Here is a 27,792-nt window from a genome sequence, read left to right on the forward strand (position 1 = left end):
CTTTCTGGGTTCCTGGCTGAATACTCTGGGAAGGTGACAAGTCTGGAATGAGACAACCACATTTTCCTTTCATTATTGCAAGTACTGCATTTCAGACGTGCTATTTATACTTCGGGAAGTGCTAAACACTCATCACTATTAATGGCCACTGATAGTCTGAACCTCCCTGGTTCAAGCCTGGCCATCTTTTAAAATGATCCAAATTTGTTGCTATTACCATAATTGCTGGCCAGCAGCAAGTGCCATAGCTTAATGGCCTAGACGAGCCTGGTTGTTTAAAGAACTGCCTGTCATCCATAGTGCCTGCCTAGCCAATCTAATCTGGCAGAGTTGGTGTGCTGCAAGTTCCTTCAATTAAGCAATGATATCTCTCAGGACTCCGGAAGTACACCTTCTCTGTATACTTCCCCTGTGGGATGAGGTTTCCCCAAGATCTGAACCTTCCCTGCCCTATTGGTGTTTGTTTCAAAAGGGGCTTGAAGACCTGGCTGTTTGCCCAGGCCTTTGGCAAGGACAGCCTCCTTTTAATTTGATTTGTTTTCCTTTGTTTCCATCTGGTTTTGTCCTGCTGCCATTTTTACTCTTTTTTTTGTTGTTTCTTGATTTTAGTATTTAAAACAAACTGTAAACCTCCTAGAATCCCTGGGACTTGAGAAGCATATAAATTTGATACATTATTAATATTACTTATATATACACAAGTATATAAGGATGAATATGTATGTATGTATATGTGTGTGTGTGTATGTATGTATATGTCTGTATATATATATATATATATATATATATATATATATATATATATATTGCTAAAATAACGATCACCAAGAGAGTGAATAAGAAAATAGACTTTAATCAACCTAGCTTTCGTCAATAACTCTCGACATCGTCAGGGTTAAAAGGCAAACGTGAGAGAGAACCTATATATGATCACTAAACGTCTGTTTCCATCCTAGTTGGCCTGTCGTTCAATCCAGCGACAGGCTAACTAGGATGTACACGGGAATGAGGACAAGAGGGAGAATGGCACAGGGTAGGGTAGGGGTACAGTCCCAAAGAAAAAGTAGGGCAGATCAAGACGGGATTGGAGTGTGCGGAGGTATTGGCAGACACTTGAACACCCCCTCCCCCTCCCCCTATAGAAGGAGGGATATGCAAAGTAATGGAGGGATTGCATACAAGGAAGGAGGGGGGATTCCAACCCAATCCGACTCTGGGGTTAACGGTGGAACGGTGCATGATGGAATGCAGGAAAGGAATGGGAAAGGAATGCACATTGACAAAAGGGGTGAATTTAGAGCGCAATTCGATCAACTGGGGCCAGTGACGCGCTCCAGGAGCCGGAAACAGGCGTTTAGTGATCATATTTAGGTTCTCTCTCAGCGTTTGCCTTTTAACCCTGATGATGTCGAGAGTTATCGATGAAAGCTAGGTTGATTAAATTCTATTTTCTTAACTCACTTTCTTGGTGATCGTTATTTTAGGAATATGGATATACCCAAGAGTCGAATTTTTATCTTCACCTCACATTGAATTTCAGTGGATCATCTTATGAGAGGAAGAAAAGTTTTTTCTCTTTACATTATCTATTTTAATTTATTTATTAATTTTTTATGCCACTCATCTCCCCTATAAGATGACCCTGGATGGCTTGTAAATTAATGACAATTTTATATAAACTGTGAGAGTTGGGAAACATTGTTATTTTGCCTCCCAGCAGACCTCGGGGGGGGGATTATATCTTAGGTTGCAAGATTTTGTCTCGTTTTGTATTTTTGTTTTAAACATATCTGCTTGCTACCTTCCCATCACTGAAAGTGGCCGGTTCTTGGCTTCACAGACGAGTTAGTATATGTGAATCTTTTTTTCTTCATGTTTTGCCTTTGTGCAATAATTAGACACTCAGCGTGATTATCTCATTCAAGCAACCTGTTTTTGTGCTGTGGATTATCATTTTCAAAAGAATTGTGTGTATGTATACTTTAGGTTAACAGAATTAATATCCAGAATTATACCAACCAAGAAGTTGTGGAAGCATTACGCAAGACAGGACCAGTTGTTCATCTGACATTGCTTCGAAAGAAACCACATTATGTAGAAAGAGAGTTGGATAGAGGTAAAGTTCTTCCCTCTATCTACATTCTTTTCTAGTTAAGGCAAAATGTACAGGATTGTTTTTAATGAGCATCTTAATATTTTGAAGTGATTTCTACTGTTCCACTTATTTACAAGGCTGGTTAAGCCAGCAGAACTGGTTAGTCCTGGCCTTTTCTGAAAACAAACATGTCATGTAGGGAGATTGCCGCTTTCATAGATTGGGAGCAAAATAATACAGCCAGTAGAATTATAAGAATCGGTCAACCTGGTTCCTTTGTTCCAAAAGGCTCAACAATTAACATAGCTTAATTAGTTAAACTAATTTTAAATCCTTAAAATTACTGGCCAAGGCAAGATACTAGGAAGGAAGATCAAATTTTCACTCTTACCCCATTTTATTTTTTACAGGTGTTGCTATCCACATGTCCCCAAAGAGGTGGCAATAATTGCAACCAAAGGATAATATTTGCTATATTTTGGGTGCAAAATGTGAAACTAAAAAACAGATGATTGAATTTTATTCTAGACGTCTACAGGGTTTATCCTCTATTGGCTTGTAAAGCAAACCGTAGTACATCTATTTTGTTGTTGTTGTTTCTGCTCCACCTTCAGTTACACTTTCTAACCAATGCTATTTTTCAGACCTTATTTGTTTTCTAAAATTCTATGGTGCTTAATTTGTTTTTGTTTTTTTATCATTATTATAAGCTGAGGAAAGGCAGATTAAATGATTATGGAACATTTTTAGTAGCCTGAGAACAGAGATATTCTCCTTCAGATCTGACACTGGATGAAATCCATACAAATTCCCTTCAAATTCCCTTCTTTCAAAGACTGCTCTCAGACCTTCAATCCTCCCAGAAAAGATTTAAGGTGTAAGGGAAGTCAGTTAGAAAGCTAGAATAGTTCAGTCATTGTTCAGTTTTTGATATTCCTTTTACGTTTTGAAGATGTTTTTGGGATAATGGAAATGGAGAAGCCTATGACTTTACTAGTTTGAATATCAGCTGAGGACTTGAGATTTGATAATAGGGACATTTGGAATAATGTGGAAGGTTTAATGTCATATCAATTCAGACCTGTTTTAGACGTCTTTGCCTGATTACAGAAGTGATGGGATGCTTTGGGAACTTTTCCAGGGCTCAACTTGACTGGTGTAGAAACCGATAGTGAAAATGAGGAACCTCAAGAGCAAAAAGACAACACTGAAAATGAAAGGAATCAAAAGCAACATGAAATTGGTAAGTCAAACACTCTATTGGAAAATAACCTTTTTGCCAGGTTATTGCTTCAAAATTATTATTGCGTAAATAACAACTAAGGATTACCCACTGTAACATTTCATAAAGAAGCAATACATTAAAAGAGACCAGAATTGAGAACAATTAGCTCTAATTCTGATAGTGATATGCTTCAATTTTATTAAAATTATCTAGTCATTTGGATCTTTTGCTTCTAAGATAACAAAATGCCAGAAAAGGAATGAGATATCTGGCATGCAATCTGTAAGGATATTAATTTTGTTTACTTCTTAATGAACTTGGGCCAGTCGACAGACTTGTTGTGGGGAAATACTAAGAGGGGTTTTTACAAAAGCCATTTGAATTTTTGGAGTATTGAAATGAAGTACAGTACAATGTACAGGTTAAGGTCTTGAATTAGAACTAAGGAGATCAGAACATCTTTAGACACAAAAGCTCATTTGGTGAGTTTTAGCCTGAGGTAGCCTGAGAGAATTAGAGGAGGAAATACAATAAATGTTGCCTTGAGCATTTGAAAGAAAGGGACGATAGAATTCTAACAAATATCAGAGGGGCCTCATTCTATTGAGGAAGACATCACCAAACAAATCAATGATAAAGAGAGAGTCGCAGCAGCAATGGAGAATCCCATTTTAGGGGAGATTGTGGACCAGTGAGTGCTAGACCCCAACTGACTTGGAATATCTGCCTCCTTTGTATCAACTTCTTTATAACATTACCTTGAATTTAATACTAAAAATTATTTTTAAAGGATAATTTTGAAAGCATCCAATTAATTGCAAAAAAGAGTGAGCAGACCTCATCAATCTCAGATGAACTGTATAGAATAAAAAGTTAATATTCTCTTAACACTGATATTTCTAAATATGAATAATTTTTATTGCCAGCTTATGAAAAAGAGATTGGACAACCAGTCTGGAATGGTATAAGGCAGTGGTTCTCAACCTTTTTAATGCCGCGACCCCCAACCGGTCGTAAGTTGAGGACTACTCAATCAGTCGTAAGTTGAGGACTACTCAACTGGTGCAGCACCGTTTGCAGAATGGGACTTTTGGCGGGCTCAGCAGGGCAGAGACAGCCTGGACAATTCCTATTGGCTTTTGAAAGCCAATAGAATTAGACTCTATTCAAGAGAGTCTATTTTATTGGCTTTCAAAAGCCAATAGAATAAAAGGGAGTAGCGCAGCTAAGGAAAAGGGGAAAAAAATGGCGGACTGCGTTGTTTGGCGACCCCCTTGAAATGGTCGTTCGACCCCAAATGGGGTCCCGACCCACAGGTTGAGAACCACTGGTATAAGGTGTCCTGCACAACCAGGGGGTTAGACTAGAAGACCTCCAAGGTCCCTTCCAAGCCTTCTTTGTTCTATGTTCTATATATAAAATGCAGCAATATAAATAAAGACCACCTACTCTTGGATAAATAAAGCAAATAAAAGCTACTTGCAACCTGATACTAAGTTTTCACAGCCAATACGTCCCATGGTTATGTGATTGCATTTTTGGTGCTCAGCAGTCGGCCTGCATTATTGGTCATTTGCAATGTCCCCTGGTCATGTGACCATGAGTTATGATGTTTTGCCCAAACTCTGTATTTCCAGTTTCTGACAAAAAATTGCCCGCAGCAAACAATGAGTTGTTTTAACAACCACCACTTTACAATTTGTCCCAAAGATGCTTTTTCACGAAGCAACTGGACTTTCTTATTTTTCTTTGAAGACATTTCGCTTCTCATCCAAGAAGCTTCTTCAGTTCTGACTGGATGGTGGGGAATGGAAGGATTTATATTTCTTGCAGGCAGACAGCTGGTCATTTGCATTCTTTTAGAGGAGAGGTATCAAACTGCTGGCCCACGGGCTGGATGCGTCATGCTGAAACCGCACCCACCCCATTGCTGGCAATGGAAAAAAAGTCACGATACATCGTGACACGTCATGTGACGTTGCGAGTTTGACACCCCTGTTTTAGAGAGTCCTTGCAGCTACCTGGAGGTTTATCTGTGTTGTCAGAGTCATCTGAACAATGCAAATGAATGTGGAGCTTTCTTGGAACTGCTGGAAGGACAGTGTGTCGGAGACTGGAGATAGATAATGTCGTATCCCTCCCCTTTGTTGAGAGAGGGCTGTTCAGTTTTGATATAGATGGCCTCTTTGACCCTTTTCATAATAATGAGTGAGAATCTCCATAGGCGCCACTTTACAACTGTCATGACTTACTTCCTAATTGCCAGGTTCATTTATGGTTGGAAGTCTAGAACTACATATATCTATGGTTTGCCTTTATATGGAGAGTGGCAGTGCCATACAGAATAATTCCCATTAGATACAGGCTGAAGCTTGGGGTAGAGAAGTAACAAGATAATCACTTGTTCTACATTTTTCAAAAACTAAAATTCAGATGCTAAAGTCAAACATGTTTCTATTCATAGTGAAATACACAGTTCTTTAGATGGACAGAAAGAAGAAAGCTGAACTAAATAGATTTTATATATATTAACAAAGCTTTCTTCTTATTTGATGCTCCAAGTTGTAATGACTTGGAATAATATCAAAATTTTATCGTATTTGGGCATTTATACTCAAATGAGAATGGGACAAGAGCAAATTAAGTAGCCTGTGTGTGGCATGCAATTCTATAGCAGTATGTCTTTTTGTTCTTTCCTACAAAAAAGTACAAACCTAATTAGGCTAAAGGAATTATAAAATGTATTTTCAGTGGTAAATACATTGATCTATCTTTCCTGTTTAAAAATTAATAATAGCCATTTTTTAAAAAACACAGATGATTTTAAAATACTGTCTGTAAAAATTCATCCTGGAGCAGAATTTAATAACCAGATTAAATTCTAAAAATAGACAGTGGTATTGGAAATGCTGACAAACTCTTAACTATAATATCAGTAATGAAAACACTGCCAATTTAATGTCCATTCAAACTCTGGAAACATTTTTCAAACAAAAAGTACAAATTGTGATTTACAAAATGGATTATTACTTCACTTACTGTACTAAACTTTAATATTTCTACTTTATTATGCTAATATTGTGAGCTAAAAACAATCATGTGTTTAAAATGGGGAATAATTCGTAAGATATATTTAGTCATGATATTGATGGTATGAATCTTTCTTGAAGAAAGATCTTGAAGACATCTTGAAGAAAGATTTGATGCAAATAGGAGACTGAACTGTTCTTGGGGTGAATTTTTATATGTATTTTTATAGAAGGGCTATCAGTTTAGAATGCTTTATGCTTTGCCAAAATGTAAGTAAACAATGTGCAGTCCTAACAACTGCCTTATAATAATAATTGTAATTTAGGGAACACCTCGGACTTATCAGAAAATAAGCCAACATCCAAATGGGAAACACTGCTGGGACCTGATTATGAAGTTATGGTATGTTATCATTAAATTATTGGGAATTTATTATTTTCATTGTTTTCAAAAAATGAGACCTTAAATGAGAATGTTTGCTTTTTGAGCAGAGGGTTAACAGTTTAGTAAAGTGTTTCGCAACCTCAACAACTTTAAGAGGTGTGGACTTCAGCTCCCAGAATTTCCCAGCCAGCCTTAGTACATAGCAAATAATTTAAATAAACTGAATTATAGAAATGTGACCATTAATACACAATGAGTCTTCTCAATAATTAAACCTGTTTCTGAAGACTCGATTAAGGTTTACTTCTCTCAGTCCAAACTTTAGATGATTTAATAAGCAACATGACTATATTTCTAGTACTTCAATCTCTCACTTGTTCCAGTAATGTATTTGCAATATATTTTAGTCAATTTCTTTCAGTTTTCAAGTAGCTCTTTGTTGTACCCATGAAGCCTTTTTGTAATTTGATTTTTAGGTTGTCACAATAGATACACCAATTGCAGATGATGCCGAACTACAAAAATATTCAAAGGTATTGAGTCTTTTTTTTTCTTTTTAACACTCATGTGACATGCTAGCAATGGAAACAGGAATGGATGTGAATCATATGATAGCAATGTTTTTGACACTTTGCACATCTTACTGTTTTTGTGCTGCTGTTATGCGGGCATGAATTTATTCGAGAAACTACTTAGTTTTCGCAAATATATTTTTCAGCTTTGCTTGTTAAAATGCTTTGTAGACCTTCCCTGGGATATCCATTGTTTAGGATTGGCACTAAAAAGAAATGTAGTTAATATACCTAAGAAGAAACCTTTTAAGAGATCTTCTGTAAATCAAACCTTGCTTGAAGACAACATTAACTTGCAATGCTATATGCAGTAATAATTCTGAATTCTAGAAAATTCAGTCTCTACAATTATCTGCATGCTAATGCATGTATCCAGCTCAACTTGGCTCTTTTGCTCGGTAGAAATGCATCTTTGAAATTGAAATTCTTGTTTTTTTTAATAATTCTTGTTTTTTAAAGTTGGACTTTAAAGTTGGCGCAGCAGTTAGAGTGCAGTACTGCAGGCCACTTTAGCTGACTGTGTTCAGCAGGTCAGCGGTTCAAATCTCACCGGCTCAAGGTTGACTCAGCCTTCCATCCTTCCGGGGTAGGTAAAATGAGGACCCAGATTGTTGGGGGCAATGTAAATATATATATACATTGCTTACTGGTGTACACCGCTTAGAGAGTGCTTGCACTTAAAGCGGTATATAAGTCTCATAAATAAATAAATAAATAAATAAATAAATAAATTCATTATCCCTTCATTTACATATTAATTTGTGCATTTATTTTATTAATTCAAGCCTTATTTAAACAATATTTAGTACTTTTCTCCCTGATTTGTTTAAGTACAGTATGTCAGACAGTGGTGAGAAGTAATTATCGAATCTAACATTTTTATTTTGCTGACAACAGCTTTTAGTCTGTTACTCTATTTGTCTTTGTTGGTTAAATATCTCTCATAAAACATTTAAAATCCCACTTTCATTGGTTTGTCATAAGACCACTTATATTTTCATAGGCAAATCCTAGCGATTGTATGACGTCCAGGCCACCCATGCATACCCCTCTATTATTTTTATAAGTGTGACGATCTGGGGATTTAAGGGCTGTTGGTTAAACTGGCAAACAAAAGAAAAACAACAAAAGAAAAACAGAAATAATTTTTAAAAAGTAATGGCAAAGGCAAAAACAAAGACAATGGCACTTCTGTGACTCTTTACAGAAAATTGCATGGATGCATTAGTAGGAATTGAGATGGACTTGTGGGCATCATTATCCTTTTATCAAGGAGTATTAGAATAAAAATGGTAAATCAAATTCAACTCATTGCTAAATTAAAATAATATTCAGTTCATTTGAATGTCACAGAGCTACAGAATTTAATCCACGTTCTTTGTAAATGTTCCTATCTGACTATTTTTGTGATTTATTTTTAATAGCTGCTGCCTATTCACACATTAAGGCTCGGAGTTGAACTGGATACTTTTGAAGGACATCATTACATCTCTTCCATTGCTACAGATGGCCCAATTGCTAAACTTGGCGTACTGCAACTAGAGGATGAACTTTTAGAGGTACAATTTTTAAATAGTATGCTGTATGAAAAATACTGTACAATTTTTAATAACACTGTATCATGGAATGTATGTTTGAGGTGCATTAAAATGCACTTTAGGATAGCGAGATTTGTTTGAGAAATTAAATCTTCCAGAGTCCTTAGCATCTACGGGTACAACGTGTCTTTCCATTGGAAGTCCCCACCTCTGTATAGGAGATGTTTTTATGAGTATACAAAATATCGGATGGAATATTTGTTTCTGTTACTCATTCCAAATCTTCATTTACATCCAGAGCTTATGATTTCAATTTCATTCCCCAATTGCCTTATTTAATGTAACACTGAGTTTTCTAGAAGACCTCCAAGGTCCCTTCCAGCTCTATTCTATTCTATTCTATTCTATTCTATTCAGTGTTAGCCTATAGCAATTATTTGAAACAGAAACCCTAATAGGTGATTGGCTGTCTCTCTTTTTCTGGGTGCGCATGCATGCATTTAGTTCTAATTTAGTATGACTTGACATTAGCTGGACTACCATTCTATGTCCCTAGAAGAAAATTATCAAGGGATTATAAGACAGTCGAGCTCTCTTTCTTTTGAGTATGCTGAAATAGAATCAAACTTAGATGTCCCTTCCCAAATGGCCTGGACTTTTGTGTGGTTATTCCCTTACTTACAGTCTGTTCTCTATAGAAGTAAAGAATAAATACTGTAGATTGGAAGAACAATTTGACCTGCAGCATGAAAAGACTTTCCAGTCCCAATGCAGTATACCTTAAAACCTACAGAAATATACTTTTCCTCTCATTGAAGTCAATGGAAAAAATATTTTTAAAATGTGAAATTCCTCCCTCCAGTTTACAATGGGGTTATTACAGCATAGCATAGGCTTTGCTATTCAATTCCATCCCCAACATATGTCCTCCTACAGACCTGCTGTGTAAGTACTGAAAGGTTTCTATAATAACTATTTACTTAATTATGCTAGTAATCAATCTAGCATTCCATTTGTCAAAGTCACTGACCGACTTACATTACACAGTCCTTCTCCTCATATTATAATGTTAATGTTAGCAACAATAAGATTAGTAAAAAAATAGATTAGAATTCTGTGTAGATTAATTTCATTCTACCAAAAAGATAAAAGCTTCACATATTTTAGCTCCTGTGACTAGGACCTAAATAAAACCGTATCACAGAAGAAGAGTCAAGATATATCTTGTATGTCCAAAGAGAGAAACGTATTCCTTTTTAATGGAACTTTATTGAAGTGAATCCATTTTGATGATCCACATGTTTTTCAACCTCACTCATGATTTCAATCGATGAACAAACAAAAAATTGTTAGATTAGACCAGAGGCCTGGTGCCAAATCCTCACAACCTATTCTACTTCTCAGAATATGAATGAATGTTGTTCTGTAGTTGTCTGAATGCCTGTCAGCAATATGCCATGTTATATGAAATAGTTCCAAATGTGACAGAATTTACAAGCATGTTGTATAAGTGATAGGTCTCTCTGAAAGCTGAGGCTATTAACTACTGATGAATAAATCCCCCCCCCCCTTCTATTCAACTGTGTCCAAATTCCTGAAGATTGCCTGGTCCAGTCCCTGTAGTTTTCTTGGCAAGGTTTTTCAGAAGTGGTTTGCTATTGCCTTCTTCCTAGTGCTGAGAGAAAGTGATTGGCCCCAAGTAACCCAGCTAGCTTTGTGCCTAAGACAGGACTAGAACTCACACTCTCCCAGTTTCTAGCTTGATATGGATTAATCCATTTAAATCTTGAGTTAATCATGGCTACTCAATTCATCCATATGCACACAAAATTTGATTTCTTTTGTGAGGAAAAACTCTATAAAATCTCAAACACATTCTACAGTGTTTCCCTGAAAATAAGATCCGGTCCTATATATATATTTTTGGCACCAAAAGACACATTAAGACTTATTTTCAGGGAAACATGGTTTCAGGGTGATCAGCCCAGTCGGATGCTCCGACGGCATGTGCACAAGAAGCAGCGTGTACACAGCTGATGGTGTCTGGCAGCAGCTGCAGCTCACCGGCCTCTTAGTGAAGCACAGGTAAGTCTGAACGTGGAGGCAGAGACATGGGGGGAGGCAGCCGATTCCGACACACTGTGTGGCTACCTGTTTTGGCGCGACTGTGGGCAAGTCGAGAGATGGTGGGATAGAGTGGTAGCATGTCAGGATCGCCTCCTCCCTGTACCTCTGCTTCTGGCTGCTGAGGGTGCCACTGCGCAAGCCTCCCGCAAGTCTCCCATGAGCCAGGTGGCCACGTAGCGCATCCAGATCACCTGCCTTTCTCCCCATGCTTCCACCTGCTGCCAGTGCTGCCATGCAAGCCTCCCATGAGCCAGGCTGTCGCGCAGCACATCTGGATCACCTGCTTCCCCCCATGTGCCTCTACTTCCACCTGTTGCCAGTGCCACTGCACAAGCCTCCTCCGAGCCTCCCATGAGCCAGGCGGCCGTGCAGCGGATCTAGATTGCCTGCCTCCCCCTCATGCCTCTGCTTCCACCTGCTGCCAGTGCCAGCACACAAGCCTCTCGTGAGCCTCCTGCAAGCCTGGCAGCTTTGCAGCATATCCGGATCACCTACCTCCTCTCTGTGCCTCTGCCTCTGCGTGTGACTTATTTGTGCTGCACGGGCTGCGGCTGATGCCAGACACTGTGCACTTGCCACCTCCTGTGCTGGCCATGCCCACCCCCCTGGCTTATTTTTGGGGTAGGGATTAGGCACACCCCCAAAAATTGGGCTAGGGTTTATTTTCTGGGTGGGTCTTATTTTCGGGAAAACACGGTAGAAGGAATACACAATATACAATGCAATAAGAAGTCAGTACATTTACCTGTGGTATTTTAAGAATATGGAGTTGAACTATTCTTTAATATAAAATGGATAACTACTCCAAGTAAAATATAGATGGACTCATTTACAGATTTTCAGTAACTATTAACACTGTTAATAGTTACTGACAGAAACACTGTTACCAAAACCAATTTGAGGTTAGCAGGTAACTAGCAGGTAACTCTCTCTACCTTACACCTTTTCTGTTGGTTGTCCTACAAATCAGTTTACATTTTTTACAAGTCATTGTGGATTTTATGAGCCACAAAACTATGAGACTGGGAGCAGTAGAACTAACAAGACCTACCCTGACATGAAGAAATTCAATTTGTAGAAAGAACTAGAAAACAAATGATAAGAAGGGGAATATTCATAGAGTAAAACCTTAACAGTTCACCAGTGTCCCTTCACATGCTGCTGAACTACAATTCCTAGCAATCTTTACTGTTCCCAATGCTGGCTTGGACTGAAGGATATCCTAGTGCAAGAATATTTGAAGAGTTTCAGTAAAATAGGAAATGAGAGTAGAAAGGCCATGGAGATCAAGTAAAACTAAATAAATACAGTTGATTGTTTTAGTGGTTTAAGGAAGTTATCAGCTTCCAGAAAATGGTGTTGTCTTTTGTGTGTGTGTGAGAGAGAGAGAGAGAAAGAGGGAGAGAGAGAGAGAGAGAGTTGGAATTGTAAATGAAGTCCATCTACATGTACATTGAGCACGGGGAATCTCACTTGCCTATCATTGAAACATTATAAAGTAAGCAGTCAAAATTTATGATAAACCCAAATAGTTTTAAAGTATTGGTCAACTTAGGAATGGTGTCCTTTCTCTCCTTAGGTAAACGGTGTCCAGCTCTATGGGAAATCCCGCCGTGAAGCTGTTTCTTTTCTGAAAGAAGTTCCTCCTCCATTTACTTTGATTTGTTGCCGGCGTTTGTTTGATGATGACACAGAATCTTTTGTGGATGAGCCCACAGCCACCATTGATCATTCTCTAGAACCAAAGGTATTTTTTAAAAAAAAAACAAAACCTTTGGCATGTTTCCAAGGATTTCCCAAAGATTATTAATTGACTCTGCTACTGCTTTCAGTATTGGTTACTTTGCATTTAATTTTCATTATAAATAATGAATGTGAGTGATTCGTAAGCCATTTTCCTACCACTCAGAATGTCATGTTTTTTTAAAAATAAAATTCGTAGCCACATTATGATAGAAAATGCTCTGCTTCATCTGTCTTTTAAAGTTTTTATTATGGGAATGTTGAAATGTGCATATTCATTAGCATATTGCTTTCTTTTCTTTAAATGGTTCATTATAGCTGATACTATTAGGAATGTAGCAGCGGAAACGTCACTGTTACCTTGTAAATGATTAAATTCTATCTTTTATTATCATATTTAGTGAAATATTGTAATACAGTACTCTAATAAACAGTATTGGAATGGAAAATGGTGAGCAGTGTTATATTATAGCACACAATGCTCAAAGTTTATGATGCTTCATCCATGATATAAGTTGATGAATGTACCTGCAGATAACACTGGATCTTGATACCAGATTGTTGAATAGCACTCCACAATCTACAGCCATAGATCCAAATTTCTAATCCTTCTGACTTGTGATTTAGCTGTCTACAGTTTACACCATCTGTTCTGATATTTAAAGAAGCTGAAGGAAAAACCAAAGTAGTTAAAATCTGATTTCTACATTAATTCTTGTAAAATAATCTAAAGGACATTCCAGTTAGATATGAAGATGTCTGCTATATTTATGCTATATTTGAATATTCTGAGCACCTAAGTTAGAATCCGGAGCAGGATTCTAACTTAGTACTAAGATGAAGTACTAAGTACTAAGATGAAGTACTAAGTTCTGCTCTTCAGGCAGAATTTTTACCTCAGTGAAGAAACTTTGGGGAAGATAATTCCCATATGTTTAAGGGCCTACTTCTAGAAGGAATAATCAACCATCTCATATTCCAGCTGTAGGCATTGTGCTCATGTATCCCATCAAGAAGTAATAACATTTAAAATATCTTATTTGTGTAGGGCAATAATGACTAGCCTACCTGTTTTAGTTTTCCCAAGTGGGAGCTAATTAAAATGGAACATTTTTGAACTTCAAATTCCAAAATGTGATGGTGCTAAGTATGTTCTTCGGAATTCTAAACTTGTCCTTGTAGTTCAGAAAGCGTATCTTCATGCAGAAATATTTCATGCTCCTGGCTTTACTACTTTTAATGTAATTGGAAATTCCTAGTGGCTTATCTAGGCAGGTAGCTAGAAACATCATTGTACTAATGATACCAAGTATGTAAATCAATGCAAGGACATGCTGACAATGTACATCCCATTCATCTTTCTACAGTTTAATAAAGGAGCAAAAGTTTGAATTATACCTAATCTTTGAATTCTCCATTAGCTGATTGCTTCCATCTTGTGAACAAAGAAATTGATGGTACCTGGAAGATTATAGTTTTAGCTATTAAAATTTCTAGACATCCCAAATATTGATTTTTACTATTTCCATTGTAAAATAAATATGTGCTTTAGGTTTCCCAATTTAGGTAGTGTATCAGTAAACAAAATACCATTTTAACTGATGAAAAGATACTTCATAAATGTCCATTTCTGCTGTTAATCATTTTAAAAATATCAACTGAGAATACATTGTACACATTCTTTCATCTTTGCATAAAACACCTATGGCCAATATGTAATTTTATGAAATCATTAGGCAACCCTGCTTCATGGGGGCATGTTTCTTTACCTAAACAGAGAAACACAATGACCAAGGTCAGATACAACCCCCTTCCCCCCAAAAAAAACAGTGGACATAGGAGCAACTTCCCAATTCCTGCAAGCTTTCCCATTAAGCTTCCTTGTGGGAATTTGGCAGGGAGCATCAAAAATTCCTTTCCCATCCCATCCCATAGGAAAGTGGCTGCTGCTGGATGGGGGAGAGGGAAGGATTGCGAGGCTGGCTGAGAAACTGTTACAGAATGTTGAAAATAAAGATCATGTGACTGCAGCTGCAGCCCAGCAGCCAGAAGCACCAAAGCAGCAACAGCTTCCCCAAATTTCATTCCCTCATGAGTCCCAAATTTTGGACACATTTTGTGTACAAAAGTACCTTGGTTCAAAAATTGTTGTCCTACATTGCACCATTTTACTCAGTTAAAAGATTATGACAACTAGAATATTAGTAGTATATAGATTTAAATTCCAATCTAAATGACCTTTTTGCTTTGTATATACTAGGTGCATTTTACCAGTAGAAAAAGCATGTTCTATTTTGTTTTAGGTGAAACTTGAAAATCCAGAGGAAAAGCAGGAAGATGAAGATGTGGAACTAGCAGAAGATGAAGATGTGGAATTAGCACTATGGTCTTCTGAAGTCCAAGGCATTGTCCTTGTCAAAGATACAAAAATAGGTTTAGGATTCAGCATTTTAGACTATCAGGTATGCTTACATCCTTAACAAGCAAATGTATCCCAGCTAAACGTACAAGGTAGAAATTAATGGTTTTCTTACATTAGATTTGAGGCAGGCATTCTTTTGTTCTCCTGCACATTCTGTTCCATTCTGTTTCTAAAACTGTTCCAACAGTTTCAGCTCTCCAGATCTGGCTTTAGTGACTATGGTGGGATAAGTAGAAAAGAAGGACTCTCTTTATGGAAGTGGATTTTTGTTTATGCGATACTGTTCTGTGTTCATTATGTTTTGGCAGCATTCCTTAATTTTTATTTATTTGTTGGATCCATAAACAATTTTTCATGATACATCTGACTTACAACTGTTACATGTTGCTGACATCATCTTTGTATATTATCAAGCAGCAGAAGTGCAAGACTGGGTTAAAAGCTCCTCAGGCTTCGTTCTTAATTTTAAAATGTTGGTTTCATATGTGTACACTACATATGTGAAACCATTTTATACTTAAACGGTATTTGTCTAATAATAACTTGGTATTTAACGCTGTTGAAAAATCAGAAAAAAATATTAGCTAACTTCATGTCTTTCATTTTATAAACATACAATGTGACATATGGATAAGGTGAGCTTGAGCTTCTCAGATAGAAAAGAAAACATGATTTGTAATTTTATAGCACTGGTTTCACAAAAACAAAAACTGAAAATAAGCAGAAGTTAAAGAATTATGCTGAGGAAAACTCAAAAGGACTTCTTTTAAACATGTTAAAAACAAAAGTAAGGAAAAAGTATCAGTATAAGCTAGTGGTAAAAGACTAACAGAAGGGACAGAAGTATGTGTTTTTTATTTTGATTTAGACTTCTGGAATAAAAAAAAATTAGTATTCAAGCAAGAAGCTGTGAAAAAGTAGGATGAGCAGAATTGAAGCTTGAGACTAATAGAAAGATGGCCAGAAAATACACCATTTCTTTGAATTAGTTTGATTCTCCAGGACCAGATGAATTGAGTCTAATTCAAATGTTGAAAAACCTTAGGGAGGCAAATCACTAGAAGAGAGCAAATATTGTCCCTGTCTTCAAAAAGGGTAAGAGGATAACCCAGCAAACTATAGACCAGATAGTTTGAGATTAATATTGAGCAGAACTACTGTATGTAAGAAACTGGAAAAACAACGTAGTAAATGGCTGGAGAGTGTCAAATAGAAAATTTTGCCAGACTAACCTAATCATTTATTTTTATTGGGTAGCTGTTGTAATAGATTGAGGGAATGTTAAATGCACAATATATTTTGATTTAGCGAAGCATTTGACATAGTATGTCATAATAATACCAATTACCTAGAATACACCTAGCTTTGTTGGATGTGGTTAGAGGATCATCTGTTTTGAATGCTTTAATTTGGATTCCTGTACTACCGTAAGCAGGAGAGTGGACAATGATCTAAACGGATTTTTTGGTGTTGTGATTCTCAGATTTTATATCACAATTCTGAAATTTCAAATACTAACTTTTTTCCTGAAATATACAATGTCCATTGTAAATGGAACTGAATTCCAGAAGAAATCCTATTTCTACCAAATTTCATGCTAAAATTTGGGGAGGAAAGAACACAGTGCTAAGATAGTAAACCATTATGCCTTTTCTTTTTTTTAATAATAGAAGGATTTGCCTCAAATGTTATATTGTTAATGTATAGGTTCTTTACATAGAGTTATCGTCTATAAAATCTGTATTTACTTGCTAAAATGAGAGTAGTACAGTACTTTTGTATCTGTGTACTGAAAATTGATAAAAATGTAGAACAATCATAAACATTTCCCTTTTTTGCAACCTGCTTTGCAGTATCATATAAATAATAATATTCTATTCTATTCTAAATATTTTTTTTCAGTCCTTTTAACCAATGCCATTTATTCTATCTTATTTATTTCACTAATTATTTGGATTTCTCAAGAATTGAGGCTGGACCTCTGCTGAGCAGTTAGAAGGCAAAAGATTGCATGCATGCCAGTTTTGTACTCTGCATTACAACTCCTTAAATTAATATGGATTCTTTAGAAAACTATTCTATTTTGAAACTAAATTTACATCATATTTGAATGAATAACTTAAGCACCTTATGTGACCAAGAAAGAGCGACCAGTATGGGTCTAGGAAGATAAATGCAAGGTGAAGGAACAAATGTTGCCATCTTTTTAATGTTCTCTCTGAATTCACACCTTAATTTTCAGCTCTATAAACAAACAGCTGTTTACTTTCACAGAAAAAAAAAGTAAAGCAGCAGTATAAGGGAAAACATACCTTTCAATCCGATATGCTCCATCTGGAATTTTTGTAGAGTAACATCCCTTTCTCTCTCTCTCTCCTGCTGTTTCATTTTTCTCTGACTGAAACATATGGGTAGTTTCAGGCCGTTTCTAGTATATTATGTACTCAACACTGTGATGGTTCAGTAAGCAAACAGTAAAAATAATCATGATTATACAAAGTGTTGGAAAGTTTATTTTTGCTGTTGCATAGATGACCTGATTTATGACAAGAAAAAGCTTCCTTGGGTCCTAGGGCCAGCTGAAGTATAATTGGAAGAAGGATAGAAAGCCTTGCAGAACAAAAGAACAACGGAAATATTTGAAGCTAAAAGTGGAGAATAAGGTTTACAGAGACATGAAATGGAAACTTGACATAATCTTCTGAGAACAAAATCAGAATAACAGAGTTGGAAGGGACCATGGAGGTCTTCTAGCCCAACCCCTGTTCAGGCAGAAACCCCTATACCAGTAGTTCTCAACCTATGGGTCGGGACCCCATTTGGGGTCGAACGACCATTCACGGGGGTCACCAAACAAGGCTGTCTGCCACTTTTCCCCCTTTTCTTTGGCCACGCCCCTGGCACCCGGTGATGTATAAGTGGTTGGGGGTCACCACAACATGGGGAACTGTATTATGGGGTTGCGGCATTAGAAAGCTTGAGAACCACTGCCCTATATCATTTCAGGCAAATGGTTGTTCAATCTCTTCTTAAAAACTTCCAGTGTTGGAGCATCCATAACTTCTGGAGGCAAGTTGTTCCACTGATTAATTGTTCTATCAGGAAAATTCTCCTTAGTTTTAGGTTGCTTCTCTTCTTGATTGGTTTCCTTCCATTGCTTCTTGTCCTGCCTTCAGGTGCTTTGGAGAATGGCATGACTCCCTCTTCTTCGTGGTAACTTCTCAAATATTGGAACCCTGCTGTCATGTCACCCCTAGTTTTTCTTTTCATTAAACTAGACATATCCAGTTCTAGCAACCATTCTTTATATGCTTTAGCCTCTATTGAAAATAAAATTTCAGGAAGGAGATGATTAATTGCTCAAGAGGAACACAAAGATTGCAGATTCCTAAGTTCATGTTCTAATGTGGAAAATGGAGAGAAATGGATTAATTGGTATAAAGGCCAATCAGAATGGGGCAACTTATATCTTACTTCCTAGCTAGGGTACATAGGAAATTGGACTGAATTCCTTTTGAGCAATAAGTAGGGAAGGGATATGAGAAGGGGGTCATCATGCTGAACAACAAGGATTGAGAATTTATCCTGAAAGATAATTGCTGATAGTGATAGGAAAAGTAATGTCATAACCATCAACTCTGCAGGATAAGGTTTCTTTAACAGGCCTCCAAATACAGGTCAAATATAAAGTAGGGTTTTGAAAAGATTATAAATTTTTTAAAATTTGCTTTATAGTAAATTGGGCCATGCCTTGAATAAGAATGTGAAACCAGTATTAACAGATAGTCCTCGACTAACAGCCATTTGTTCAGTGACTGTTCGAAGTTACAATGGCCCTGGAAAAAGTGACGTATGACCGGTTTTCACACTTACGACTGTTGTATCCCCAGGATCACAGGATTAAAATTCAGTCATTTGACATCTGGCATGTATTTACAATGGTTGCATTGTCCTGGAATTATGTGATCTCCATTGGCCAGCTTCCGACAAGCAAAGTTAATGAGGAAACCCAGATTCAATTAATGACCCCATGATTCACTTAACAACTTCAGTGATTTGTGTAACAATTGTGGCAAATAAGGTTGTAAAATAACATACAACTCACTTAACAACGGCCTTGTTTAACAACATACATTTTGGGCTCAGTTGTGGTTTCTGAGGTGTCATTTCTTGGTGCCTTATTGCTTTTTCCTTTGGGATAACTCAAAAAAACATGCTGTCAGGAGCAATTTTGTTAAATCATAATAAAATAGGGGAAAAGTGTTTAAAAGACACCTCCCTCCCAAAACCCCCACTCCTTTTGAATACCTTTCCTGAGATTTTATAAGAGAAAAACTTTTCTTAAGTCTTCTTTTTGAAGTCTAAGTTGTTTTCCTTCCAAATAGTAGAATTTAAGGTCCTGTAGAATTTGAGGTTTTTTAACAGTCAAATCTGATTTGATTAACAGGCATGTTTTAGGCTTCCCCATGAAATGTAATAGAGAATCACACAACTGATAGAAGAGAATATTTGTAGCTCAGGATTGAACTGTGGAGTCCTTGGTGTTCTCTGAGTTGGTTGTTTACTTGCAGACATTTCATTACCTAACCAGATAGCGCCATCAGTGCATCAGCACTGATGATGTTACCTAGTTCGGTGATGAAATGTCTGCAAGAAAACAACCAAGCTCAGAGAGCACCAAGAACCTCACAATCACACATCTAGTTGGCAGCTGAAGCTACATAGGTTTGAGTTTGGCTAGTTTTTGGAGACCAGGAATGTTGGACATTGGAAAAGCATCATGGAATAAGGCAATGGGAAACCATTTTGGGTACAGTTCTCAAGAAAACTGTCTTGATATTCCCTATGGTCATCAGCAGTTGACCTCAACTCAAGGCTGATTTTACTTTTAATAAATAATTTTCTAAAGTTTATATAAACTGAGTATAGAGTCATGAGGATGAATCCTGTCAATGAAAATTATAGGCGTAGTTAATGATCCAGCAACACTAATTCACTTTTCTGTAATGGGGAATGAGGAAACACAGAATGATACTTTGCTAATAAATGTGTTATTTTTTTTAAAAAAAAAATTCTACTAAAGAACTTAGCTAGCTGCTAGGTATAATATATAGGGAAGCTTTGTAAACACTATAGTTAAACAAAACAAATACATTCTTTTGCTGTACACATATGTCAGAATAGGTAAAAATCAACTGTATTTTTTTTACAATGTAAGATCTAAATTGGAAACAGGTTACAAAAGAAATAGTTGAAATGTGTCTGCTTGACTTATGTTGTCTTTAAAGATTTTTTTTATTTTAAGGAGCTCACATTTTACAACCTTTTGGCTTTTGCAGATAGTTGCTTTTATTTCATGTTTAGAATTAATGGCAACTTTAGTAATATTTAGACTGAGATGTAGCTAAACATGAAGTATTGGTCATTGGATATAAAACTTTTAATTTTAGATTTTTTCCAGCATTTTAAGGCATTGGTTTTATAAAGCAATTTTGTGTGTTTGTGGAGAACTAGTTTGGAGTAGTGGTTAAGAGATCAGACTAGAAACTGGAAGACCATGAATTCTAGTTCCTCCTCTAGGCACAAAAGGCCAGTCACTTTCTCTCAACCGTAGGAAGGAGGCAATGGCAAACCATTTCAGAAAAACCTTGTCAAGAAAACTGCCAGAAAACTGTCTCTGAGAATTGGATACAACTGAATGACTGATTAAAAATGTGTATTTGCAAGCTGGGAAATTTTTTAGACTTCCTAGATCAGTGGTTCTCAACCTTTTTAATGCTGCGACCCCCAACCGGTCGTAAGTTGAGGACTACCCAACTGGTCGTAGTTGAAGACTACCCAACCGGTCGTAAGTCGAGGACTTTCCCTGCCCGGGAGCGCCGCACATGCGTGGTGCCGCCCCCTGCGCCGGCCGCGGCGTAGCTGGCAAGCGGCAGAGACGGAGCAGGCTGACCACCGGCTGGGCCACCAGCTGGCCTAGCCCAAGGGAGGTAAGGCACCCGCCGGGCCCCACGCGCACCAGCAACCCTCCCTGTGCCCGCCGGCCTCCCACCTCCCACCCCTGGCTCTCTTTTACTTACATTTTTAGTAGTTGCTCAGCAGGGAGGGGTGGAAACTTCCAGACAGCTCGCCTTCGCTGCAGACAACTTGCAGCACCGTTTGCAGAATGGGACTTTTGGCGGGCTCAGCAAGGCAGAGACAGCCTGGACAATTCCTATTGGCTTTTGAAAGCCAATAGAATTAGACTCTATTCAAGAGAGTCTATTCTATTGGCTTTCAAAAGCCAATAGAATAAAAGGGAGTAGCACAGCTAAAGAAAAGGGGAAAAAATGTGGACTGCGTTGTTTGGCGACCCCCATGAAATGGTCGTTTGACCCCAAATGGGGTCGCGACCCACAGGTTGAGAACCGCTGTCCTAGATAAAGTATATTTAGTGAGAAGAACTATCTTGGTGGGCCATTTAAAACTAAAGGAATAAAAAAGGTAAATAGAGTTGGCATTGCTATAATAGCCTGAATTTACTTAATGGAAAACTTAGCAGTTACTGCAATTCATTGGTGGCATACAGAAATAAAGACCTTAATAGAGCATTTCTGGAGGATATAGCAGAGATGACAATTAGAGGGTGGAATTTCTTTAGAGGTAGGACTCTGAAAAACATCATTATCTCAGTTATGTGGGGCAGTTGGAACATTTTCCTGGGGTAAATAATCTATAAATAAACATTAAATTATTATAGTTTAAGTCTCTTGCAGTACAGACAATGTTTAGGAATTAACAGATTTGTAGTCTAAGGCATCTAGAGGGCAACAGTCTTATGTCTGTTCAATATGAATTGACTTGCTATAATTTCCATGAATGCATGGCAAGAAAAAAGCCAGACTAAAGGTGAAACAATAGGAAACTGTTGGAAAGGGGAAAAAAATATTTATGTGATTGGGGTGATTCTGCCTTTCTTTCTGGATCCATGTCCATATTATTGGCAAGCCTTCCCAGCATCATCTTCTGATTAGATTAATGCAGTGGCTATCCCTGAGGCATAAGAAAATAACTTATATTAGTTGCTGGGAAGATATAAATCTGATGTTAAAAGAGCTCAGCTGGTTCCAGTCTGTTTCCAGGTTCTTTTCAAAATACTGTGAGGAACCATTTAAAGTTTTGCGTATTCTGTGCTTGGAGCCATTCCAACAAACCCTCAGATGAGTAACCATTCAGTGTTAGACCATCTAATGAGACTTGATTCCTTCTCTGCCTCCAGCAAGGAGGAAAAGAAGCGCAGATGGTCAGATGGAACCAATCTTTTCCTACCTTCTTTTGTTTCCCTGATACTGGCTCTGCGAAGCCTTTAGCTTGTCTATCTAGAATTTGCTAAAATATTGCTGGAAGTCGTTAAAGCTACCTTGGACAATGGTAAGAGAAGTTGGGAGCTGTAGTTTGGTGACACCAAGATGCCCACAGATTCATTTTCTCTGTTCTTGAGCAAATTTTGGGATGCAGGTTAAGATGTTTGTGTTCGCTCATGATTTCCAAGCATGAAGAATTATTCTTGGTTAGTATTTTTGAGAGGTTTGCATTTTTAATGGATTTATGGTTATGTCTGTACATATTTATTATTTTTTCATATTAGGAACATTATTACTGCCTTTGGGGGTCTTCTAGAAAGTTGAATTGTGGAGTACAAATGGAAGCAAACTTCACACATAATTTTGATAATCCCAAAACAGCATGGTATAATTGCGTAAGCCACCTAGAGTAGCCCCAAAGCAAGATAGGTGGCAAATAAATTTAACAAATAATAATATTGGGAGTAAGAAGTTACGTGTTGGTGTTTGGCAGGTGCAGATAGAGAGAAATGCAAAGGGTATGGACCACATGTTTTGCTTCTAAAGCTTCCTGGAAAACTATCCTCTCTTTCCAGCAGCATTTGCAATGTATCATTATATGTTAAAGTGAGTAAGTGACATCCATTGTGACATTTGTATGGCTGATAACTTAATTTAAAAGTGTTATACTTTGAGATAATTAATGAGCTCTAATATCTCTTTGCTGTAATTACATAATAAATCATCCAAAGTAAAACTCACTTTTGCAAAGCAGGACAGAGGTTTATTGCTAAGAGAACAAAGGCCATATTTGAGGCTTTCTGTACTGTATTTCTAGAATCTTTAGCCATTCCTCACTTGTCTTTGTCTATTCCAGTATACAGTTGCTCACCATGAGCAATGCCAGATGCATTTGGAAGGTGAAGGGAATCCCCAAATGGGTGGATTGGGAATAATTTTCTTGCAGGCTTTGGTTTATGGGAATGTCAAAAAGAATCTACAATTCTATGCATTTTGCACTAATTTTGGAGATGTCTTCTTAGAGGAGTATGACATTTTATTTTCTGGATAATTTGGCTGGGATGTGACAATTGCAAAACCCTAACTACTTATCTTCCAAATTTCATACAAAAATAAATGCCATTTTAAAAGGAGGAAGATATACAGCACAAACTATTGTAACGTAGCCCATTAAGTGCTACATTATGATTTCCATTTCTAATTCATATACTTTCTTAAAGGAAGTTTATATTTAGCTGCATTCATGTACTTTGTAGATGTATTAATTTAATACAGTGGTACCTCAGTACTCATCATTGTTTCCGGGAGCATGTTGAGTACCAAAAACGATGAGAACCAAACAGATTTTTCCCATAAGGAATAATGTGGTGAGTCACAAGGCAGCCAGCACTAGAAAAGTTCTAGTTTGTGCATTGAGTGCCAGCAAATGATGAGTACCTGGACAAAATTTCCCACGTCAAAATTCATTGAGCACCAAATTCAAAGCAATTGAATACCAGGGTACACAATAGTCCAGAACCTGATGGCCAAATAACTAACATGAAACTGTCTTTTCATATGTTCAAAATATCTCTCACAGGCTATATCTTTCCTTCTGCAGAATGTGCCGACATATGCTGTTGTCTGCAGTTACATCTTCTCAGCGTTAGAGGTTTTAATTTTAATTTTAATTTTTAGGAAGAGCGGTTACCAATCAGTAATGCTTGGAAAATTGCTGCATCATTCTGTTTAATGAGATTGTTGAATTATAGTTCTGGTTGCAAGTTAATATCATGGTGTTTTTATCATTATAATCCCTATGCATTCAGTTTAAATTAATATGTAGATCAATGTTAATCAGCAGTTCCAGATCTGGTATATAGAAAGTCTTCCTGTCACCAGATTATAGGTCAGGAATGGGTGAAGACATTGCATATTCATATTAATTCTGTTTTTCTTCAGGATTAAGAACATTACATCTGCACTTTTAATTGTGCTAACTCAGATTTGCAATCCTACCAGGCTTTAAAAGTTGCTTGCAAAACCTAGTTAGCATTACAATCCAGCACATTAGATTTATTCCTGTTGAAGAGTAAGAAATTTAATTAGGAAAAGAAAGCATGTGATCTTTCAATATCATAGTTTAGGATTATTTATTGCATCTCATTGTCATACTTTGAAATTTGCATAGGACTAGATGGTATATTGGCATCTAGATGCTTTCTAGTTATATTCAATATGTGCCAATATAAACTGTTCTAGCTATATGAAGAATGTTATTCCATAAAGAACTGAAGACCATTTCATCCTTATCTCTAATCAACATAGTTATCCATTATAATGATTCCTGTGACTGTGTATCCTCTAAATATGTTGAATTTCAATTCTCATATGTTGTAGTCATAATGCCAGTGGATCTGGAAGGCACTAAATTGAAGGATAGTTTAGGGCAATCTATTAGCAACCTCTACTAACCTTTCAAAAACAGCGTTTCTTATCCTTCATGTGTTGTGGGCAATTTTAAAAACCTACATTGTACTTCATTAGTGTGTGTGAATGAAATACAGCACAAATTATTTTAGCTTGGGTTAGCTACATTTTCCAAGACCACATTCTCCACTTCAAACAATTCATCTGTTTCTCACACAAAATTGTTTTTCCTAATTAAAATGCAAAAAGAACTTTTAAAAAAAGATTATTCCTTGTTTGCCTGTCCAACACTTGCTACACTCCACTTTTCCTTGTAGCTTCAATGCTGAATTCCACTTGACTTAGATTTGTTTAGGCAGACATGGTCATTTATACCTCCTGTAGAACTCCCTATATTTACGTGGAGAGAAATAAATATGTTTCTTCTAGGCTACAGAATGAATATCAACATTGCAACATTGCAAGTACTTGACTAATCCTGGCAGGTAAATTGGAAAGGATTTTTTTTTTCAAAATACTCTTCAATTGATTAAGTGCACAATATATGAAACCTAGAATCAAGAGTGGCTGCCAAGTAGTTGATTGATGTAATTATCTGTATGCATCTAAAACTGGGTTAATACAGGTAGTCTCACCTTATAACCACAATTATAGTTGCTAAGCCAGGGGGTTAAGTGAGTCACACCTGATTTTACAACTTTTACCACAGTTGTTATGGAAATCACTGCAATTAAGTGAATCATGAAGTTTTTAAGCCAGGGTCTTCAAACTTGGTCCTTGCCTGGCTGAGGAATTCTGGGAGTTGAAGTCCACAAGTCATAAAAAGACCAAGTTTGAAGACCCCTGCTTTAAGCAAATCTAGCTTCTCTCATTGACTTTGCTTATTGGAGGCCAGTTGGCAACCATCACAAATAGTGACCAGAATTTTGATCATGGGACCATGGGGAAGCTGTAGTAGTTGTAAGTGTGAGAACTGGTCATAAGTTACTTTTTTCCATGCTGTTATGTCAAACGGTCATTAAATGAATGATTGTAAGTGAAAGACTACCTGTATTAGATTATTAATGCTAGATAATAAAATAAATACTTTAGACGGAAGAACTAAGATGGCATTAATTTCGTCCTGTGTAGTCTCTAATACAAATCCAGGGAATTAAACCTGTTCTTCCCCTTGATCTCCATATAATTGTTTTAGTATACTGAAAAATACAGCTTTAAAAACATGAGGTTTAAAGATTTATCTGTTTGGCTCTTTGTTTTATAACCTGCTTGATGGACACCTGGATGGAGCTGAATCAGTAGTTTCAGTTTGGTTTAAAAGGAGCAAAGAAAAGGCATGGAATGTCACCAGTGGAAGTGACAGTTTAGAGAGCCTCTAGATCTAGAGGGAGGAAAGGATAAGCTGCTTAACAAAGTCATGTTCTTTTTGTATATACAGTATTTTATTAATTTTTGTAAGGTTGGGCTTAGGGTTAGGGTCATTTTGAAGGGATGGCTGGAAGAGAATCATGAATGTACCCCAAAGGAGATGGATTGAGGAGTTATTTTATTTTTGAGGTACATAAAAATAGAACTAGTGAAACTTGAGTATCTAATTTTAATCTTGGAATACTGTGAATACAGGATCCAGAATGTCTGTGAGTTTTATGTCCAAACTTAGTTCTTTCTCATTTATCCCAATCAATAAGTGATTTATTCTCTTTGTGTAGTTTTCAGAAATAATCGACCTGGGTTCTAATCCATATGGTAGAATGTTTGAAGTCTTAGCAAAGCTATTGGAACAGTGGTTCTCAACCTTTTTAATGCTGCGACCCCCAACCGGTCGTAATTCGAGGACTACCCAACCAGTCGTAAGTCGAGGACTTTCCCTGCCCGGGAGCGCCGCACATGCATGGTGCCACCCCCTGCACCAGCCAAGGCGTAGCTGGCAAGGGGCAGTGATGGCGCAGGGCGACCACCGGCTGGGCCACCAGCTGGCCCAGCCCAAGGGAGGTAAGGCACCGGCCGGGCCCCACACATGCCAGCAACCCTCCCTGCGCTCGCCGGCCTCTCACCTCCCACCCCTGGCCCTCTTTTACTTACATTTTTAGTAGTTGCTCAGCAGGGAGGGTGGAAAGTTCCAGACAGCTCGCCTTCGCTGCAGACAACTTGCAGCACCGTTTGCAAAATGGGACTTTTGGCGGGTTCAGCAGGACAGAGACAGCCTGGAGAATTCCTATTGGCTTTTGAAAGCCAATAGAATTAGACTCTATTCAAGAGAGTCTATTCTATTGGCTTTCAAAAGTCAATAGAATAAAAGGGAGTAGCACAGCTAAGGAAAAGGGGGAAAAAATGGTGGACTGCATTGTTTGGCGACCCCCATGAAATGGTCGTTTGACCCCAAATGGGGTTGGGACCCACAGGTTAAGAACTGCTGTATTGGAAGTCACTTCTGTTTGGTGGTGGTTCATGGAATTACTGCAGGTAGACCTCAATTTACAATCATTTGTTTAGTAACTGTTCAAAGTTACAATGGCATGTAAAAGAGTGACTAAGGACTATTTTTCATACTTACAACCATTACATCCCTATGATCACATAATTAAAATTTGAATGCTTGGCAACTGGCATGTATTTATGACAGTTGCAGTGTCTCAAGTCATGTGATCACCTTTTGCGACTGTCTGATGAGAAAAGTGAATGAAAAAGCTGGATTCACTTAACAATTATGTTACTAACTTAATGCCGGCAGTGATTCATTTAGTAACTATTGCAAGCAAGGTCATAAAATGGGGCAAAACTCACTTAACAGCTACCTTACTTAGCAATGGAAATTTTGGACATAACTGTGGACGTACATCAAGGCATACCTGTGCTTGTCTTTATGTTGGCTAACGCTGCAGGTTAAATTTTGGTAATTATACA

General features: G+C 37.3%; 1 protein-coding gene across 4 annotated transcripts in view; it reads left to right on the forward strand.

Annotated features, from left to right (window-relative positions):
• The window catches only part of PATJ (PATJ crumbs cell polarity complex component), a 160,233-nt gene that overhangs the window by 21,774 nt on the left and 110,667 nt on the right, over window positions 1–27,792 (forward strand). For all 4 annotated transcript variants that reach the window (XM_039339052.1, XM_039339049.1, XM_039339051.1 and 1 more), the window contains exons 12-18: window positions 1,987–2,116; window positions 3,237–3,338; window positions 6,676–6,752; window positions 7,211–7,267; window positions 8,731–8,865; window positions 12,551–12,718; window positions 15,018–15,176. In XM_039339052.1, coding sequence (XP_039194986.1) covers window positions 1,987–2,116; window positions 3,237–3,338; window positions 6,676–6,752; window positions 7,211–7,267; window positions 8,731–8,865; window positions 12,551–12,718; window positions 15,018–15,176 — 828 coding nt within the window. The remainder of the gene's footprint in view (window positions 1–1,986; window positions 2,117–3,236; window positions 3,339–6,675; window positions 6,753–7,210; window positions 7,268–8,730; window positions 8,866–12,550; window positions 12,719–15,017; window positions 15,177–27,792) is intronic.

Source organism: Crotalus tigris, unplaced genomic scaffold (genome assembly GCF_016545835.1).
Source record: "Crotalus tigris isolate CLP2741 ecotype Arizona unplaced genomic scaffold, ASM1654583v1 scf7180000017729.2337069, whole genome shotgun sequence".
NCBI classification, from domain to species: domain Eukaryota; kingdom Metazoa; phylum Chordata; class Lepidosauria; order Squamata; family Viperidae; genus Crotalus; species Crotalus tigris.